We start from the raw sequence: 22,001 nt of genomic DNA on the forward strand, positions 1-22,001 counted from the left end.
AGATTTCTCCAGGAATTACTTCAGGGGATCCTCCAAGAATTCCACCAGGAATTCTTCTAGGCATTCTTCCATGAAATTTCCCAAGGATTCCTCCTTGAATTCTTGCAAAAAAAATCTACAGGAATTTCTCCAGGGATTCCTCAAGGAATTAATCAAGGAATTTCATCACAAATTATGCCTGCAATTTCTTCAGGGATTGCTTTAGAAATTCTTACAGGATTTTCTCTTTGAATACCTTCTGGCAGTGGCGATTCCCTAACCTCAAATCTACCTGTGCACCAAGTATAAATTCTTGAATTTTTTGAACAAATTTGCTTGTAATAATTAGAAAATGGTTAAAATAGCTGCTTCACTCATTTCGATTTCTATTTTGATTATAAATTCCATGCAATTGCAAGTTTTAGGGCGGCGCACAGGTAAAAAATGAGGTTACGCGACGCCACTGCCTTCTGTAGTTTTTCCAGGAATTCCGCCAAGAATTCTTCCAATTTTTCTTCAGGAATGGCCACAGGGATTCCTCCAGGAATTCCGCTAAAAACTCCTCCAGGAACTTTTTCAGGGATTTCTTCAGAAATTCGTTCGAGGATTTCTCTAGGACTTCCTCCAGAGATTTCTCTAGAAACCCCTCCGGGGAATTCCCAGGAGATTTTTTCAGAAATTTCTCCCAGATTCCCCCAGAAATTCATCCAGAAATTGTTGAAGAACTACCTCCAGAGATTCCTCCTGGAGTTCCTTCAAGGATTCCTCTAGCTATTCACAAAAGAGAACCTCTAGTAATTCCTCCAGGCAGTCCTTCAGGATTTTATCCAGGAGTTTCTTTAAGAACTCCTTCAGAAAATTCTCCAGGAATTATCCCAAGATTTTTTTCAGGAATTCCTACAGCAATTTCCCTAGGATTTGTTCCAAAAATTGCTCCTGGACATCCTTCAGAAATTATGTCAACAATTTCTCCAGGATTTTTTTTCCAAAAAATCTTCTGGGGACTTTTTTCTGAGATTCCTCAAGGATTTTCCCAGGGATTCCTTTAGGAAATCCCCCGGAGATTCCTTCAGGAAATCCTTCAGAAGTCCCGTTAATGATTCTTACTGGAAATCGTCTCTGGATTTCTTCAGAAAATCTTCCAGGAAATTCCTGGAAGAATACCTTCAGGAATTTTTCAGGGATTCCTCCAGGGACTTCTTTACAAACTCCTTCGAGCATTTATCTCCTCCAGAAACTCCGCTAGAAATTTCTACGGGATTTTCTCATGGTTTTAGAAATATAAAAATGATAAAATAGAAACAGAAATCTCCCAGAATTCCTCTAGAAATTCCTCCAGGAATTACCCCAAGAGTTTTTTCAGGAATTCCCCCAGTAGTTTCTCCAGGAATTTCTTCAGGAGTTGCTCCTGGACATCCTTTAGAAATTATGTCAGCAATTCCTTTTAGGGATTCCTCCAAGAATTTCTCCCGAGATTCTATCAGAGATTTCTACATGGAATCTTTTAGAAAATTGTTCGAAGGTTCCTGTAGAAAATCCTCCAGAAGTTTCTTCAAGCATTCTTCCAGTAAATCCTCCGGGGATTTCTTTAGAAATTCTTCAGGATTTTTTCAGGGATTCCTCAAGGTATTCCACCAGGAATTCCTCCAGAGATTCCTCCAGGAATTTCTTCGAGAATTTCTCCAGGAATTCCACCAGCAATTCTGCTGGAAATTCTTCCAAGCATTTCTCTAGGGTTTTTTTTTAAGAATTAGAAAAATAACAGAAATAGAAAAAAAAATCTCTCAGAATTCCACTGGAGATTCCTCTAGATATTCATCCAGTAATTTTTTAACAGCAATTTCCACAGGAACTTCTCCATAAATACCTCCAGGAAATATCTCACGAATTTCTTCCGGAATTCCTCCAGGAATTGCTCCTGACATCCTTCACAAGTTATGCCAGCAATTCGTCCAGAAATTCCTCCTGGAAATCCTTTAAGGATTTCTTCAGAGATTCTTCCAGAAAATTCTCCAGGAATACATTCAGCAATTTTTCAGGGATTCCTCCAGAAATTCCTCCAGTAATTGTTCCAGGGATTCCTCCAGGAATTTTTCCAGGGATATTCCCAGAGATTCCACCAGGGAATCCTCCAGAAATTCCTTCAGGAAATCTTCCTGAAATTTCTCAAGCGATATTTTCAGAAATTTCTTCAGCAATTCCTCCCAGATTTCCTCTGGAGATTTCTTCAGGAATTCCTCCCGGAATTCTCCCACGGCTTGCTCCAAGAATTTATCCAAAGAATTTCTCAGAAGAATTGCTGAAAAATTGAAGGAATTTCTTAGAAGAATTGCTGAAAATATCCTAGAAAGATTTTCTGAAGAATTCCGTCGAGAAATTCCTGAAGCGTAGAGAAATTTCTGCAGAAATCCTTGAAGGAATGCTTTCAGAAATTCCTTGGAGAATTCTTGGAAGAAATCATGGAGGAATTCTTGGAAAAATTCTTGAAGGAATTTCTTGAGACTTCCTGAGTAAAATTCGTGGAGGAATCCTTGGAAAAATTCCTTACGAAATCAATGGAGGAATTCCTGGAGGAATCCTTAGAGATTGGTGGAGGCATTCTTGAAATAATTTTTGGAAAAATAATCGAAGGATTTTCAGGAAAATTCCGCTGAGGAATTACTGGAGGAATCCACGGTGAAGATTGTGCAGGAATCCTTGCAGGATTTTTGGAGAAATTCCTGGAGAAATTTGTGATGGAATGCACTTGCAGGAATTCCTGAATAAATTCTTGGAAGAATCCGTGCAGGAATCCTTAGAAAAATTATTGGACGAAATCCTTGAGGCATCCTAAAATCGTTGAGAAAACCTTGAAGAAATTCATCCCTGGAATCCCTGGAGTAATCTTTAGTGCTTTTGCTGAATCCTTGGAGAAATTGAACAGATCATTGAAAAAAAAATGGAATCCTCGAAGAATCCTTAAGGTGAAACATCCAGAAATCCCATTGCAGTTTGCATACAAACTTTAGAGGCACACATCTGACGAACAAATTATCGAACCAAGACGCACTTGTTTATCCTGGTTTTGCTCACTTGCAAAAAGAGGCAGCTTTTCCAAATTAAGAGCATTTGTTTACGAATTTTCAAGATTGGTGTTCTTGAAAACGTGAGTAGGGGGCCAAGTCGGCCATTGTGGCAGCCATGTTTGTATTCTCTGAAGTGTTTCCTTAAACGAATTCCTGAAAAAATTCATGGAATCATTCTTGATGGAATCCTTTAAGGAATGTTTGCAGGAATACCTGGAAGAGTCATTGAAGGCATTCCTGAAAAATCCTTGGACGAATTCTTGGAGTATTTGTTGAATGAATCCTTCTAAAACTCCCTGTAAGAGTCTTTGGAGGGGTTCCTGGAGGATCTTTTGTTTAGAATCCATGGAGGAATTCCTGATGAAACCCTTTAACCCTTTGGAGCCGAAGATATCAAGATATAACCGTGCATAAAAAACGTGCTCGAGGCCACCGATGTTGCGACAGCGCAGGCAAAACAGTCTGACTTCAAAGGGTTGAGGAAATTCTTGGAAGAATCCTTGAGTTCTTGAAGAATTCCTGAAGGAATGCTTAAAGTAATTACTTAAAAAAATCTTAAAAGAATCCTTGGAAGAATCTTTGAAGAAATTTCTAAAAGAATTCACAAGAAATTTCTGCAGTAATCCTTGGAGCTATTCCTGGTAGAATTTTTAGAGGGTTGTTTTTAATGAATCCTTGAAAAAATATTCTGAAAGACTAGAGAAAACCTTATAGGAATTCCTCGGGAAATCCTTTGAGGAATTTCTGCAGTAATTCTTGGAATAATCCTTTAAGTAATACCCAAATAAATTCCTGGAGGAATGCTCAAAAAAATTTCTGGAGGAATCCTTTGGAGAATTCCTTAAGAAATCCTACTCAAATTCCTTTAAGAGTGTTCTACCTTTAAGGGTGATTCTTTCAGGAATTTCTACTAAGATTCTTTCAAGGAATTCCTGCTGAGGTTTATTCAGAACTTTGTCTTGGGATTTTTTAGAATTATTTCTTGAGTTTCTTTACGATTTTTCTTCGAAATCATTTGGGAACTTCTCTACGGATTCTTCCAGGAAATACTGCCAAGATTCTTTCATGAATTCCTGCTGGCGTTCTTTAAGTAATTCATCTTGGGATTTCTTCAGAAATTGCTCTTAGGATTTCTTTATGAATTCTTCCTGGGAATCAAGGGATTCATACATGAACTTGTTCAAACATTTGTTCTGGATCATCTCTTGGAATTTTTCCCGAATTACTTCCGGAGTTCTTTTCGGGATTCCTGCAGGAATTCCTACTTAGAATATTTCAGGAATTTCGTTTTTGGCATTCTTTTGAGATTTTTGTTAAGGAATTCCTGATATTCATTGCGGAATTCCAGCAAGAGTTCGCTCAGGAAATATTCTTGGGATTCCTTCAGGAATTTCTACTGGAATACCTTAAGGGTATATTAAAATGTCCCGGAAATTTTCTTCAGAAATGGATGAATTCGTCCAGGGATTAGCTCTAGAAATTGTCCAGGGATTTTTTTTATTTTCTCCAGAAATTTACTCAGGAATTCATCCTGGGGTTCCTTCCTGGGGGCAAATATGGGAATTTAAGAAATAAGGTCTGTTTTAGTAGTAATGTAAAGGCAGTATTAAAATGTGGAGAAATTTAGGAAATTTAGTAGTTCGATTTAAATTGATCATATGTTTGCTGCAAGATTCCTTTTACCCGAGCTCTTACCTATTGCTCCAAAACATTGGGGGAAGCCAATGCTTTCAAAGCCTTTCACGCTCTCCTCAACTTTCTCTTTTGTCAGTGGGAATGTATCCATATAGTCATGGCGCATGACTCGCCACACCTCGCTGCAGAACTCCTCAACGAGTTCACATACGGTCGACTTTCCCACGCCAAATAAATTGGCCACGGTGCGGTACTCTGCCGATGAGCCTAAAGCGTATACTGCAATTGCAACTCTTTTGTTGACTGGAATGCTCGCCCGCATTAACGTATCCTGCTTCGCCAGACCCTGCATTTTACTGCAAAGTACGTCAAAGCACTCACGGTTCATTCGAAAATTTTCTTTAAAAAATGTCTCTCCGTTGTTTTGCGCATCATCCTCAAAAAAACGACCGGTTCGATTCTGTGAAAAAAAAAAACAAAAAAACTTTTTTATCAATAAAGTACTCACCTCAATTATGCTATGCTGAATTTAAGTGAGCTTTAGCTAAAACTTAAAACTAATTGCTGATTATCAGCTACGTTATGCTGAAGTTCAGTATTTTTCCGGAGTTTCGGCAATTAATTTCGTTGTAGCAGTTAGCTAACCAGATCAGGCGTTCTGGATCGCCCACCGGAAGAACCGAAACATTATTAGCTAGAAATTTCTTTAGTCTGCTATGGTCTGGGACCATTTGGGCAGGGGGGTCTATTTTGGGCACTTTGTACACTCTACGTATCTCAGCGTGTCCCAAAAATCAAGTAAATTGATTCAAATTGACTAAGTTATATATGCAAGCGCCCAAAATAGATCCCCCTGTCTAAATGGTCCCAAACCCTAGCTGACTAATGAAATAGCTATCCAATATATTTCGGATCTTCCGGTGGGCCTATCAGTGGCTATGTTGTACAAGAACTGTGGTAACCAAAGAGTTAATTAGGAAAAAAAAAAACAGCGCTCCATTTGAAGTTTCATCAGCTGGCATTTCTACGGATTCGGATGGTGTAATGGAAATTAAATGGTCACCAACAATATTGAGTACTATCCTGTAGCCAACTGACACTTAGGGCCGATTTCTTCACCACGGCTTAACCGGTAAGCCAGGCTTACCCATATAGTTAAACCTGGTTTAACGCTTAAGCCAGGGTGAAGAAATCGCCCCTTATTTTGTTAAGAGTTTTGGGCTCTGGCCAGCTAAAGCAATTAAAAAATCTGATTTGTAAAATCTCAAACATTTGCATCACCCGGAAGGAAAGACGGGGTAGTCCAGACTTCAAAAAATAGTACAACTATTTCATTTAAATGAAATTCCAAGTTAAAAAACCTCGGTTACTGCCAAGATCAAGCAATTTGAAAGTGTTTGGTATGACTTCTTGCTGTTTAATTGTGCAGATTGAAGAGATTGCCTGTGTCATTATGACAAAAATTTTGTAGTTGCGCTGTGGGAAGGAGATTCTCCTACGGATGAATATGTCATAATCATAAAAAAACGATTCCGGATGGGTGTCACATCCGGCATATTCAAGCATCACTTACCTTTTTCCATATTTTCCTCTTGTTACTGCGAATCCTGGAATTCAAAACAACAGCCTTTTTCCGCAGTTTGATAATGTTGCTGAGATGCTGCTGCCGCTTTCGCCGATATCGCAGCATCTTCGCAGAGAGCAAACGGATCATATCCGAAGACATTTCCTGTCGTTTGCTTATTTGGTTGATAAGCACCATAAATTTTCCCATACTATTTTCGGAATCCATTTCCTGATCCATTTTTTCACGAAACTTGTCACCAAAACCAGAGAATTCTCTGACCAAAACAACAAATTATCACAATGTTATTGTTATTGCTTTGCCCGTCAACATAAACGTCATGCTATATTATCTCAGAGTAGTGTGAACGCGTTTCGTAATATAGTATATCATGTCGTTATATTACGTGATATAGAGCGTAGTCTGAACATGGTATAATCCATTATTAAATGAAAATGAGAATTCCAGAAATAAAGCAAGGCGTGGCTTCTGGCAGCACTGTCCACCCATGCAGTCACCACGACGTTGTGGCATCAGAATGAAGTGTTCATTTTCGAGGTTTGGTTGTGTTTGTTCAAGCCCGCAGCAAAAAAAATGCGTTGCTGGAACTGTCACTGGATCGAAGGGGGATGTCGGGGAGGCAGAACACCCAGATGGTTTTTGTTTTGCATGGCCTTCTCAGATTTGCTCGCATTCGCATTCTGCTCGGCACGCCTTCCACTTGGCGGTGTGTGTGGAGCAATGAAGAAGCGGCTGTTTCATTGATGCTGCTCGTCGACATGCGTAAACAAGGGTGGATGTTTTGGGACGCAGGCCGTGTTTACTCTTGCTTTGTGTTTGTCTGTGGTAGGCTGACGAGGCTGACTGTTACCCGAAAAGGAGAGTGAGTAGCGCGTGGATGGTGCGCACATTGTGAAACCAAGCCAGACTAATCTTGGTGTAGGTGTGGGTCGGTGAGCGCTGTGCGCTGGTTTCAGTTGTGACAGTTCTACACACAGCTTCCGCATGCATTATTTTTGAGGTGTGTTGGTTGCAACTGGAAAATAAGTCTTTTTGAAAGATCTTTTAGATTCATTAGGGTAAGAGGAGCTGTATTGATCTAACACCGTATACACTATAATGAGATTTGATGTACACATGCCTTAACGAAAAATGATGAAGCGATTGTTGAACAGATCCCCGGTTAGCAAGCGTGGACAAGTTGTTTTATTGAAATTCAATTTGGATTAGTGCACATTGAAGCTCTTAATTTGCTTAATGATGCGCAATAGAAAACATAGATTGAATTTAATTCGCAGCTGCAACTTCGCATGCTCTTCTTGCGACAACTTCGATTTGGTGGTGCGACGATAATAGCAATGTAAAAATAAAACTGTGTGATTTACTTTTTGTGATCTTCGGCCAAAATGTGAGCGTAGAAGTATTGACCATCAAACGCAAAGCTAAATTGCGCAGGTGGCGCTTTTCTAAAACAGTAAATTACGAACCCTAGACTGAATTGCTAATGCTACAAATGGAAGAAAAGTGAAATTATTGCAGAATCTCCTAACTTTCATGCAATGTATTGGCCAGAAATATGTTATTTTTTCTTCCAAAGTTGAAAATTTTGCGTTACTTAACCTCACATTTGATCGCCAATACTAAAGATATAAATTTGCCATTTTGCGTCTCCGAAATGAAGTTGGTTGCTTCATTTCAGTATTTTCCGTTCAAGACTAATATTGATTTTTTTTTATATCAATGTAACATCAAATAATGTTATTTCCTAGAAGGTGTCGTTTTCAATCAATTACAGTAACGAACTTCTTTTTCCTTTTCTTTGTTGGAAGGAACAGTAGTGAGAGGAATAGGTTTAAAGTTATGAAGGGTGGAGTAGAAACGAAGAGAAGAATCCTTACGCATTCAACAGGGCGTCACATTATCACAATCATCACATTATTTAATCGATCATTGAACATAAGCAAATTGTACTTCACAGACTAATAAGTAATCAAGTTAAAATGTATGCTGCAGCTTATTCTAAAAAGTAGGCATAAGCTGTTTGTACGGTCATCAATTGTAATGGATAGTGTTGCGAACAGTATAAGCAGCACGAGCATTTTTGCTCGGGCACCGCCGACGTCCGACGTCGCGACCATGTGAGTGGGTTGCCGTGGCAACATACGCACCACGCGCACCGCAATCACAGCAGGCGGGTTGGCAATTTGAATTTTTCAGGAGAGTTAGAAGAAAATTTGGAAGCGATGCAGACGCGTGCTTTTGCAAACTGTAAAATTAGATTGTATCGTTAAAGATTTAGTTTAAATAAAGTAATGTTAGAAATTATCAGAAAAAAAAAACGTGTTTTAACTCAAGCTGCTAGTGGAAATCCTCGAGGTGAGTGCTGACCGAGGCCCCCGTGTAGTGGCCTTCCGGACTGCCAGCTGATTTTTATATTGGCCCTTCTTCCCCGGCAGGTGAGTGCTGACCGAGGCCCCCGTGTAGTGGCCTTCCGGACTGCCAGCTGATTTTTATATTGGCCCTTCTTCCCCGGCAGGTGAGTGCTGACCGAGGCCCCCGTGTAGTGGCCTTCCGGACTGCCAGCTGATTTTTATATTGGCCCTTCTTCCCCGGCAGGTGAGTGCTGACCGAGGCCCCCGTGTAGTGGCCTTCCGGACTGCCAGCTGATTTTTATATTGGCCCTTCTTCCCCGGCAGGTGAGTGCTGACCGAGGCCCCCGTGTAGTGGCCTTCCGGACTGCCAGCTGATTTTTATATTGGCCCTTCTTCCCCGGCAGGTGAGTGCTGACCGAGGCCCCCGTGTAGTGGCCTTCCGGACTGCCAGCTGATTTTTATATTGGCCCTTCTTCCCCGGCAGGTGAGTGCTGACCGAGGCCCCCGTGTAGTGGCCTTCCGGACTGCCAGCTGATTTTTATATTGGCCCTTCTTCCCCGGCAGGTGAGTGCTGACCGAGGCCCCCGTGTAGTGGCCTTCCGGACTGCCAGCTGATTTTTATATTGGCCCTTCTTCCCCGGCAGGTGAGTGCTGACCGAGGCCCCCGTGTAGTGGCCTTCCGGACTGCCAGCTGATTTTTATATTGGCCCTTCTTCCCCGGCAGGTGAGTGCTGACCGAGGCCCCCGTGTAGTGGCCTTCCGGACTGCCAGCTGATTTTTATATTGGTCCTTCGAATGCCCATGACCGGTTTATATGGAACAACAGGTACGACGATCTTCTAGAAAAAATAAAGGTGTAGTTCCTAAGGCTTTAGATAAGTACGTAGTTTATATTCCGAAGCAAAGTAACATGCTTCGTACTCCACCCAACGTCTCGAATGTGAATCCCCACGTGGGGGAAAACGTTGCTGCTCAACCGGACGCGATTCCAGAGAACAAATCTGTCGCCTCTGGTGCATCGAGAGAACCTGCGAAGTCAACGAGAACCCGAACATCGCGAAGCAGCAGGACTGACAGTCAAATCAAGCTCTTGGACCTGGAAGAGCAGAATGAGGAGGCTGAACTGCGAGCTTCCATCGAACGGGACAGGATCGTGGCTGAGAAGCAACTTGCTGAACTGCAGATTCAACACGACCTGGCACTGAAGACCGAGCAGCGAAAAGCGGAGTTCCTGAAGCGGCAGCGAGAACGCGATTTGAGGAAGATCGAGCTGCAGTCTGACTCAAGTCACCGATCGGGTACATCGAGCAGATCGAGTACCTACACCGACGTCTCGAAGCGCGTAGCAGATTGGCTTACCGAATCTGATAAGGTCAGACCAACCAACGTGCATGAATCGTCCCACTGGATAGATCGTCCGTTCCTACAACATCGCGATGCAGGGAATGCGTCGCCCCCCGACGTCTGGAATGCGCCGCCTCCCGGCACATGGAATACGTCGGCCCCCGGCGTGCAGAAAGCCTGGAACCCGGCCACATGGAATGTGCCAACCCCCGGTGCGCGAAATGCGTCGGCTCCCGGCGTGCAGAGAGCTGTAAACCAGGGTGCATGGAATGCACCAGCCCCAGGACCAGCCCCCGGCGTGCGGAACGTGCCAGCATCCGACGTGCGGAGTACGTCGGAACAAGAACCCGCTGTAAATGAGGTTCTGTCGCAAGCTTTCAGAGCCCTACAAAGTAGGAACATGCGAGACTTGCCTCCCTTTTCCGGCGACATCATGGAGTGGACCGTTTTTGAAAACGACTTCAGAACATCCACCGAAGAGTTTCAGCTGTCGGACCGTGACAATCTTCGACGACTGAACAAAGCGCTGCACGGAAAAGCGCGAAGAACTGTAGAGTCACTGCTCTCATCGCCTGACAACGTGGAGCAGATTATGCGAATGTTGAAGTCGAACTTCGGCCGCACTGAATGGGTGGTGGTGAACCGACTGGAGGCGCTGAGAAACCTGGAGACCGTAAAAGAGGGAAACATCGAGTCCTTCCGTGCCTTTTACAATGCGGTAATTGGTACGAAGGTGGCGATGACCAACGCGAGGGCGGACAACTACCTGATGAATCCCGAACTCATATCGCACCTGGCTGAAAAACTGCCTGCTTTCAGCAAACAGATGTGGGTTCGGCATAAGGCCGCTCTGTTGAAGGAAGGCGTTGTAATCGAGTTCGACACTTTCTCTCGTTGGTTGGAGGATGAGATGGACAACCAGCTCGCGAGTCTCAACCCTGTATTCAGCGTCAAGAAGCCCAGCTATCAGCCGAAGCCGAAGCCGACAGTCCTGAACGTCAACAGTCGCGACGAAGTGGTAGCGAAGAAGTGTCCTCTGTGCTCCGCACGCTCTCACTCTGGCCTGGAGAAGTGCGAGCAGTTCCGGAAGCTGTCGGTTACCCAACGTCGATCTGCTGCTAGCTCCTGCAAGGTCTGCTACATCTGCCTGAAGTTCGACCATGCGAGGAGGAACTGCAAGTCCGAGAAGAAGTGTTCTATCTGCAAGAAGAACCACCATGAACTGGTCCACACCGACGAACCTGCAAGGAACTCGAGGATCAGCCGTACGGACGCGGCGAGTAGTGACGATAATGTCTGCAACTTCAACGGCAAGAACACGAACACACTGCTCCGAGTTGGAAAAGTTAAGATTCGTGGTCCTCAAGGCGTCGCTGAAGTATTTGCGCTCTTCGATGAAGGTTCGTCTCTCTCGATGATGGATGCGGCTGTGGCAGAGAGCCTCGGATTGCGAGGACCGATTGCTCCTGTGACCTACCGCTGGACAAATGGGATCCTGCACAAAGAGGAACAGTCGATGATGCTCTCGTTCCGAATTTCTGGACCTTCCGATCAAGCGAAGTGGTACGATGTGAACAATATCCAGACGGTGACAAACATCGCCCTGCCGGCGGTGAAGTTCGACATGGCGAGAGTAAAGCAGCTGTACCCCATGCTCGATGAAGAGAAGCTGGCTGCGATCCAAGATGCCTGTCCCTGTATGCTGATTGGATCGAACAACGCAGGTCTCATTGTGCCTCTGAAGACGGTGCAATACTCATTGGATGGCTTGCAGCTGACTCGGTGCCACCTTGGATGGACAATCCATGGAGTAGTGGACCCAGCCGGCGCCGGATCGAGCAACCATCATGCGTTCCTGTGCTCCGAAGACGACGACATCGAGCTTACAGATCTGGTGAAACAGATGTACAAGGTTGAAGATTTCGGGATCTCTGGCCAGTCGGTGAAAATAGCCGACGAAGATCAACGAGCACTGGACATCATGCACCGTACCATTACACGGCGTGGTGATCGTTTCGAGGTTGGCCAGATATACAGGTACAACAACTTCGTCTTCCCGGATAGCAAGCCTCAAGCCCTACGACGTCTCCAGATCATGGAAAAGAAGATGGACTCGAATCCTGATTTCGCTGATCGATACTGCAAGAAGATCCAGGACTACGTCGACAAAGGATACGCCAGGGAATTGGAACCTGGTGAGCTAGCTGAAACTCCGAACACCTGGTACCTGCCGCATTTCAGCGTGGCGACTGGTGAGAAGTTCCGCTTGGTGATGGACGCCAAGGCAAAGTCGCACGGTTTTTCCCTGAACGATCTGCTACTGAAGGGTCCGGATTTCGTCCCCCCGCTGATCGCGGTCCTGATACGGGCCCGAATGAAGAAGATTGCCTTCGTTGCGGACATACGGGAAATGTTCCATCAAGTCCTAATCCGCAGAGAAGATCAGGACTCCCAGCGATTTCTTTGGCGTGGCATGAATCGCACGGACCCTCCTAACGAGTACGTTATGCAGGTGATGATATTCGGCGCAGTGTCGTCCCCGTCGATGGCACAGTTCATCAAGAACTTCAATGCGAAGGAGCTGGAAGAAAAGCACCCCGGCGTCGAGCGAGCTGTCGTGAAGCAGCACTATGTCGACGACTACTTCGACTGCGCGGACACTGAACAAGAAGCCATCGAACTGGTTCAGCGTGTCATTAAGGTTCACGATCAAGGCGGATTCAAGCTAGTGAAGTTCTCGTCAAACTCCCGTGCTGTGTTGGCATCTCTCGATCCGGAAATCGTCGCAGACAAGGAGAGCGACGTTCGTGTCCTCGGAATCGGGTGGGACCTGCAGTCCGACGAATTCGTCTTCCCGCTAGACTTCCCAAAACTGGATCAGCGATTCCGGACAGCTGAAGCCGTGCCCACGAAGCGGCAACTGCTGAAATTCATGATGGGTATCTTCGATCCACTGTGCTTGCTCAGTCCGATCACGATTCAGCTGAAGATCATTTTTCAAGAGCTGTGGCGTCTGCAGTCGGGATGGGACGATGAGATTCCTGATGGTCTGGTGCCGAGATGGATGGAATGGCTGAACGAAACTGCAAGACTGAGAGAAATTCGAATACCGCGGTACTACCATCCGGCGGTGCCATCCTTTAGTGATGTTGAACTACACGCTTTCTGCGACGCGAGTGACAAAGCTTATGCCTGCGTGATCTACATGGTCCACCGTCAAAAGGAAAGATCACATGTTGCGCTGGTGTACGCGAAGTCAAGAGTAGCACCCCTGAAGTCGCAGACTGTGCCGCGACTAGAGCTACAAGGATGCGTCCTGGCAAGCCAGATGATGAGTGTTCTTCAAGCCGAGATCATGATCGACATTACCCGGCTGTACTTCTGGACCGATTCGAAGATCTGTTTGTGTTGGTTGAAGTCGGATCAGAAGCTGACGGCCTATGTCGGCGCTCGCGTAATGAAGATTAAGGAGAATGGTCACGGAGTGGAGTTCTGGCACTGGGTTCCGTCGCAGCTCAACGTGGCGGATTTGGCAACGAAGTGCTCGAAGATTGGGAGCACGCAGGAATGGCTGCGTGGCCCAGACTTCCTCTACCGGGATAGCTCTACCTGGCCGGTCGACGAACCGTTGGAAATGTCCTCCGCAGAGTTCGCGAGCTTCCACTCCGAAATAGCCGTCAAAGATGTGGCCGGACCGCTGTGCTGTGCGGCGTTCAAAGAAAACTTGATCGATCTACCCGACATCGCCAGGTTCTCGGATTTCAACCGGCTGATCAGGTCAACTGCGTACTACCTGAAAATGAGAAGACTGTTAGTTTTGCCGAAACGAGAAAAGCCTGATCGGTTAACGATCAATGTTCGTGACATGGATGAAGCAAGAAAAGCGTGGTATAGGAAGGTACAATCGGAGACCTTCGAATCCGAGCTGCGTAGCTTGAAGATGTCAGGTTACGTGAAAAGTAGCAGTCGTCTGAAAACATACTCCCCGTTTATCCACGATGGAATCATTCGGATGCGAGGTCGTGTCCAAGACGACAGCAAGCCGTTCGAAGTGAACAATCCAGTGATTCTCCCAGATGGACACCCGTTCTGTACACTGCTGATCCGGATGTACCACATAGCCAACGCACATCAAGGTCTGGAAACCGTCATCAATAATGTAAAGGAACGCTACCGTATTCTGAAGATCCGCTCGCAGGTAAAGAAGTACACGATGTCCTGTGTTAAGTGTCGAGAACTGCGAGCCAAGCCAACCGTTCCGCAGATGGGAATCTTGCCGCCGGAGCGGACAACCCCTTTCGTGTATCCCTTCACCTGTACTGGCATCGACTACTTCGGGCCGCTGTTTGTGAAGATCGGCCGGCGCATTGAGAAAAGATGGGTTGTCTTGTTCACCTGCATGACGTCGAGAGCAGTACACCTGGAAGTGGTGCCATCGCTCGATACGAACAGCTGCCTAATGGCAATACGCTGTTTCATGTCTGTCCGTGGACTGCCGCAGTGCATCATGACCGACAACGGTACCAATTTCACCGGTGCCGACCAGGAACTGAGGACGCTTGTGAAGTCACTGGACCAGCCGCAGATTGAGGAGTCGTTGAGCGTTAGAGGAGTACAGTGGAAGTTTATACCCCCCGGTGCTCCACATTTCGGAGGATGCTGGGAGCGATTAGTCCGCTCCGTCAAAACTGCACTTGGTGCAATGCTGCGAGACCGACACCCTACGGACTTGGTGCTCCGGACGGCGTTGTGCGAGGCGATGAACACCGTCAACAACCGACCGTTGACGCACGTTGCAGATGATCCCCAAGATCCAGAACCGTTGACACCCAACATGCTGTTGCTCGGACGGAACAACGTGATCCAATTCGACCACGATTTCGACGAACGTAACCTGGATTGTCGTGCCGCCTACAAACATTCGCAGGTCTATGCGGACCGTTTCTGGCGCAGGTGGATAACAGCCTATCGTCCGGAGCTGATTCGGAGTCACAAGTGGCCAGATAACAGGAAGTACCATGACTACAGAGTTGGCGATTTAGTGATGATTGTGGACGAGAATTTGCATCGAGGTAACTGGCCAAAGGGCATAGTAGAGAAGGTCTACCATGGCCCCGACAACAAAATAAGGACGGTGCAGATAAAAACGCCGAAATCGACGTACAAGAGGCCGGTCACTAAGATAGTGTTACTGCAACCCAACACTTCGCTTTCTGGCCCGGAGAATGTTGCGAACAGTATAAGCAGCACGAGCATTTTTGCTCGGGCACCGCCGACGTCCGACGTCGCGACCATGTGAGTGGGTTGCCGTGGCAACATACGCACCACGCGCACCGCAATCACAGCAGGCGGGTTGGCAATTTGAATTTTTCAGGAGAGTTAGAAGAAAATTTGGAAGCGATGCAGACGCGTGCTTTTGCAAACTGTAAAATTAGATTGTATCGTTAAAGATTTAGTTTAAATAAAGTAATGTTAGAAATTATCAGAAAAAAAAACGTGTTTTAACTCAAGCTGCTAGTGGAAATCCTCGAGGTGAGTGCTGACCGAGGCCCCCGTGTAGTGGCCTTCCGGACTGCCAGCTGATTTTTATATTGGCCCTTCTTCCCCGGCAGGTGAGTGCTGACCGAGGCCCCCGTGTAGTGGCCTTCCGGACTGCCAGCTGATTTTTATATTGGCCCTTCTTCCCCGGCAGGTGAGTGCTGACCGAGGCCCCCGTGTAGTGGCCTTCCGGACTGCCAGCTGATTTTTATATTGGCCCTTCTTCCCCGGCAGGTGAGTGCTGACCGAGGCCCCCGTGTAGTGGCCTTCCGGACTGCCAGCTGATTTTTATATTGGCCCTTCTTCCCCGGCAGGTGAGTGCTGACCGAGGCCCCCGTGTAGTGGCCTTCCGGACTGCCAGCTGATTTTTATATTGGCCCTTCTTCCCCGGCAGGTGAGTGCTGACCGAGGCCCCCGTGTAGTGGCCTTCCGGACTGCCAGCTGATTTTTATAGATAGTATTGGAACATTTCTGCAAGGGGAGGATGTGGTATCCTGATATGAGTGTGTGAGAGCGACGAGTCAGTCAACATCAGGATCGGTAATTAGATGGACATCCATAGTGTGTTGCTCCTAGTGAAAGTACCTTTTGATGGTTTAGAATACCGATCGAGTGATATCAATAAGATGTATGATACGGAATATCACAATGGGTTCAATCCCTGGCCCGTCCCTTTCATGCTACTTAGTATCTTTCTCTCCACTTTCTCTCGCTCTCTACAACTCATGTATATTTATTAGTGCGGGTCATCGGAACCGATTTCTCAGATCAAAGCTTTTTTGGTTCCGTTTCGGGTCCTGAGTATCTGTGCAAAATTTGAGCACGATCGGTTGCGCCTACACTTTGCGCATTGCAATTGAAATTTGTATGGGATTTTGTATGGGAAAACATACCTTTTTGCATGTTAGCCATAAGTTGAAAAAGTTTGTCTGAAAATTTTTAACCGATACTGTAAAATGATAGCCTCGGATGTTCTGAAAAACTTTGTAGAAGACCGCAAAGCGATCCGATGCTTGTGAACATAGTTATAACAAACGAACCGCATGCATGTGTGTATGTTTTAACATGTACAGGAATAACAATAGCAACAAAATCGTGCTGTTTCGCCATGCAATGCCAACGCTATAACTTTTTTCACAAGCATCAGATCACTTCGCGGTCTTCGACAAAGTTTTTCAGGACACCCTAGGCTATGCTTTCACTTTATTAGTTACACGGTTTTAGAAAAATTCGAACTTGTTATGAGAAAAATGCAAAAAAGTGTGTTTTCCCATGTGAAATCCCATACAAACTTCAAATGCGATGCGCAAAACGTAGACATATTGCGGATTTTTTGAAAAAATTTCCACTCTGCGGTAGCCGCCGAGTTCTACCGCAGCTGTCAAAGTCCTACCGCAGCCATGAAAGTCATCGTATCATTGAAACTGATGGCCTAATCAAAGTATGCTTGCAATGTGAATTTCTCTGGAAAGCAACAACAAAGAATGATTACACATAAATAAAAACAAAAAAAAAAACAAACAAACAATGATCGTCGGCGTCGTATCCAAGGCATCCTTGATCCGATTGATGATAACTCGATAAAAATCAGTAGTTTGACAGCTGCGGTAGCTTTTTCAATCTTCCGTAAAACGGAAATTTTTCTCTAAATTAGCAATAACCGATCGTGCCCAAATTTTGCACACTTATTTGGGTCCTGAAATGGGATCAAAAAAGCTTTGATCTGATGGGATACCATTGAATTTTTCATTTTTCGATATAAACGATGACCCAGTCTAATATTTATGTTCATAGCCATCGCTAGAACCAGATACGATTGCAAAAATTCGTTCCCTATCCTTCCAACTTCCACAGCACAGTGTATATAACGCCTAAAAGTTATGCAACCAAAGCGAACTGTACCGCTTGTCCTCCATAGCAATCACCACACAATCTATCATCTACGAACATCTCCAATCCATGGACCGCATTGTAGTGACTGCAGATTAGAACATCCCTATTTGCTAAACGATAATTCCTCTCTTCCACTCCACTCGAACAGATCACAGATCATGTATTTGTATGAGAAAGTAGAAGTACTTTGAACATGACATGGATGTGTTTTTATTAAGAATTTCAACTAGTCTTTCCTACCGGTCTTATGTCTTATCCGCGTCTTATTAAGTCCGTTTCTCGGTTAATACATGCATCACCGACCCAATGGTGACTCCCAGATCTCCCATCCTTTCCGTCTAACAAACACCCCAGTCCGTTCTGATTGTGGAGATGCAGAGGTGTACTCGGTCTTTAGTAGCAACAACCAGCACACTCTAACATTCCTTTCCCTTCCCAACTGACTATAAGGACGTGGCCGGCGCCGTTATCAAAAATGTATGAGCTGCTTAAATTTCACTTTGATAATAAGTGGATTGTCCCAGCCCTTATTGATTTGGATCTCAGTGCAATTGGTATTAGCTCAGATCAATCACGGAGGAGCAACTATTGACATGTATAGTCAGATTTGATCGTTTTTGATCGATTGCTCATGTGTGTGGTCTGTCAAAATGACCTGAGAAGTGTCAAACATTTTCATGGCTAGCTTTGTTGGTGTAATGAAGTATTCCACCGCAAAGGATAAGTCGAGGCTACATAGATCGAAAACCGAAAAATCAGAACACGTGTCACGCAACTGAAACACAAATTACTTCACTCCAGCACTAATTTCCTGAACACTGCATTTTTTCGTCGAGTTTTTCGAAATGATAAGACCAAAAATTAGCGCGCAGCCAACGCGATGGTTCTTATCAATCCTCCAACACATTATGTGAGAATCATTGAAGCACCACACCACAACACGTCACCTATTGGGCACTTGGCCGAGGCGTCCGCACATGCCGGTGTTGTGTTGATTGCTGCGTAAAGTATGCGGTGCGGGCGGAGTATTGATCGCTCGGTAGGTACTCGAGAACTCGGTTTCGATCGGAACAAACCTCTTTTTCTTCAATGGTTTGCTTTGATGTGTTGGTGGAACTGAAGCAAAAATCGTTTCAATGACTACCACGAGCGCATGAATTGCAAGGCGTCTCCATCAAATTGACGCAGATATTCAATCGAAAGACACGCGATTTTTTTTTGTTGCTTCTCAAGAGTACGATTTCGAAATTGGACACACCTCACAATTGGGAAATTACTGAAAGCTTACGAAATCTCTTGTCATATATCGACGGTCAGTGAATTTCACACAGGTGCATTGATTGAGCCACTTGAAACAACACTTCCAAGCAGCGTTTGATTCGGGTGAAGTGTGCTTTTAATTGGCCAGTATCTACGGAACGAGTGCGCGGTGCGGTTGGTCGTGCGTGCGTTCGCGAGTTGTCGCAGTTCTAACGCGGAGTCGCACGTGCGCGTGCTCACACAGTAGGCTTTGAAATTCAGCGAGCGCGGAACGCAACTGTCGTCATGATTACCCGGGAAACGCATTCATTGTGGTGAACTTGTCTAATTGAGGAAAAGCATGGCCTGCTTCTGCCTTGCGTTTGGAAAACGGTGATTTTGAAAAACACAAGTTATTGGTTGTGAAATTCGTTCGAAGTGTTGCGGAAAGTGATCAAACTGATGAGCTGGTTCAAACGAATTAGATTCGCAGCGAGTCGAAAGATGGTAAGCGAGCAAAACGGGTAAACAACTTTCAATTGAAAAGCCATCAATTCAAAAATCGATGCATAAATTTCAGCAATAAGGTCGATCTGTTCGAAAGTGTGCAAAAAAAACGAAACAATCGTTTCTCCTCTGGATCATAAATTCAATCAGTTCGTTAAACGGACTTGACAGTGAAAATTATCCCCCAAGCTGTGGCCTGTTTGGGGCTCGACCGACCCCCCGGGTGAACAGATTTTGGACAAAGTTCAAACTCGTAAAAAAACGCTCGGGATGTTTTCGCTGCGTTCAATCAATTCGAATCAATTAAGAAACAATCGCGATCGGAGCGGAGAGTGCGGAATATTTGCCGCTCCGTAGTTAATTTTGTTAAGTGGCAGCGGGACGAGGTAGGTGGTGGCGGCTTTTGTCGCCTCGATGGCCTGCACGTGCCGGCGAATGAAGGTGGTGTACCTTACGTCGATAGGAACCTGCGTCGCAGTAGGCCGTAACATCTAGGAATAGAACAGAGTGCCTCTAACTTATCCGGGTGATGACGCCTCTCTGCATTTCAGTCACTCCAGTTTTGACCATATCTTTTCTACGATGGCACTAAATTTGAATAAATTTTGTGAGGTTCAATCATCGGTTTCTGGTGGATGACCATTCGATAAAGATGTCGAATTTGTATCAAAAAATGTATTTATAGAGCCGAAGTGCACAGGTTCCTAATGCCTATGGATTACTGCACAAATTAATACTGGCCCGCTTACTCTCACACGAAATTTGACGTTTGAGCGGTGCCGATACCTCTCAAACGTCAAATTTCGCGTGAGAGTAAGCAGGCCAGAATTAATTCGTACAGTAATCTATTAAGACCTCACTAGGGTGCGCAAATAAGTCATTTTTTTATTCACTACCCAAGTTCAGATAAAAGTTCAGATAAAATGATACTTTCTATAAGCAGCCTGTTCGAGGTTGCTCATTAGCCTTCTAACACAGAGAACAGACGTCCAAGTCCAGTCCCGAAACTGTGTAAGGAATTTAACGGCCATTTGAAATCGGCAACACAAGTGGCAATAGCGTGGCGCTGCAATCGGTTATTTTCCCATACTAATTTAATTCACCACTTGAAATGTTTCAATTCACCACTGACTGTGGCAATATGGTGTTTGGCGTCAGTGTTGTCATCGTATATTGGTTTGCAACCTTACTCAAGTAAAGATTCAAATCCTTACACAACTTTCCGAATGAAATTTGTTCTAGCCTGGATGTCTGTTCTCTGTGCTTCTAAGCAGCTTCATTTTTAAGTAATTTTAGAACTTGAAAGTTCACATAAGCACGCTGTATATCCTTCTAAGCAGCTTCTGACAGAACTTTGACAAAATTCATGCCGAAGCAAAAATGTGTTTTTCAGAATCACAACTCTGTTGGTGGGTTTGTGGATTCATGTCTGAAAATTGTTTCTGATAGGGAATCGCGCCACTTGGGCGGTGGCTTCTATATTCGTCTGTTTTCCACTATAACTCAGTCAAATTTGAACCAATTGACACAACTTTTGGAATGTGGTGAGATAGGTATAGTATCTACCCGTGTACAACATTTCAAGTCAATTGGTTCAAAATTGACTGAGTTATAGTGGAAAACAGACGAATATAGAAGCCACCGCCCAAGTGGCGCGATACCCTAATTATATTTTCACACATGTCGCTGCTATGTAGATTTAAACTGAATCCTCCTGCGTGCGAGCCTGCCGTCTTACCGCTGCGCTGCTGAAGACACTTGACAAAGTTAAGCTAACTTCACTACTGTACAAATGTGCAAAACTAGCTGCCGACAGAAAATCGATTCAAGTCAGACTTTACCTTCTGTTCATTCAAATCTCAACTGTAGTACTGTGGTATTCCGTAGGGTTCTCACGCAATGACTATCGGTTCGAATCCGATGGGCGGCAATTTTTTTTTTGCTCAAGCCAAATATGCATTGATTTGATAAATTCATATTTGCCTTTTATACGTGAAATAAATTTAATCTTCATTGAAACACAATGCTATTGAACTGAACTTCTATGAACTTGAAAGTTCCGAGTAGCATCTTAAGCAGCTTCAAAGTTCCGCGAAGTTCAGATAAAGTTCCGAATGGAACTTTCTGGCTGCTTAAGAGGCTAACAATGAGCTTTGCCGGAACTTGTGACCGAAGTTCCAGCAAGGCTCATCGTTAGCCTCTTAAGCAGCCAGAAAGTTTCGTTTGGAACTTAATCTGAACTTCGCGGAACTTTGGGTAAGAACATGCTGAATGTGTTTGAGTTTGATTATCGGTCTGCCCAAGATCTTTTCGTGTGGGAGAATCCATACATGACGTTTTTTTACCATTCTTCTGCCCTTTGTAGCATATTTGGCTCGCGAATAATCCCAGCTTACTCACTTGAAGTAATCCTCGCAGGAAATTTCCGAAAACTTATCTAGAAGAGCCAAGTCTCGGGAAAAAATCCTAGGAAGAATATCGGAAGGAATCACGGGAGGATATCAAAGAATTCCGGAACAAATCTCTTAAGGAATCCCGAAAGAAATCCTTGGAGGGATCCTGTAGATCTCGGAAGGAATCACGGGAGGAACTCCGGGACAGTTTCCGGAATAAATCTCTGTAGGAATCCACCAGAAATCTCTGAAGAAATCCTGGGAGCAATCCTTGAATGAACCCTGGATTAATTGCTTAAAGAATCTCAGAAGAAATCCCTGAAGGAAAAGCAGGCTAAATCTAGAAACAAGTCCCGAGAAGAGTACATTGAGAAATTTCTGACGGCAGCACCGGTTTCCGGGGAAATCATTGAAAGAATTACGAGAGAATTTCCTAAACGAATGCTGAGAAAAATCCCTAAAGGAAACCCGG

At 44.8% G+C, this 22,001-nt stretch overlaps 2 protein-coding genes across 2 annotated transcripts in view; both read left to right on the plus strand.

Annotated features, from left to right (window-relative positions):
• The first annotated feature begins 9,525 nt into the window (after nucleotides 1-9,525).
• LOC134288205 (uncharacterized) lies at nucleotides 9,526-15,258 on the plus strand. The gene has a single exon (XM_062852265.1). It carries the CDS (start codon nucleotides 9,526-9,528, stop codon nucleotides 15,256-15,258), a length of 5,733 nt encoding a protein of 1,910 aa, XP_062708249.1.
• Nucleotides 15,259-18,585: 3,327 nt separating this feature from the next.
• The window catches only part of LOC109422161 (phospholipid-transporting ATPase IF-like), a 427,692-nt gene continuing 424,276 nt past the window's right edge, over nucleotides 18,586-22,001 (plus strand). Inside the window, exon 1 of the mRNA XM_062844296.1 lies at nucleotides 18,586-19,136. Coding sequence (XP_062700280.1) covers nucleotides 19,092-19,136 — 45 coding nt within the window. The 5' untranslated portion in view covers nucleotides 18,586-19,091. The remainder of the gene's footprint in view (nucleotides 19,137-22,001) is intronic.

Source organism: Aedes albopictus, chromosome 1 (assembly GCF_035046485.1).
Source record: "Aedes albopictus strain Foshan chromosome 1, AalbF5, whole genome shotgun sequence".
NCBI classification, from domain to species: domain Eukaryota; kingdom Metazoa; phylum Arthropoda; class Insecta; order Diptera; family Culicidae; genus Aedes; species Aedes albopictus.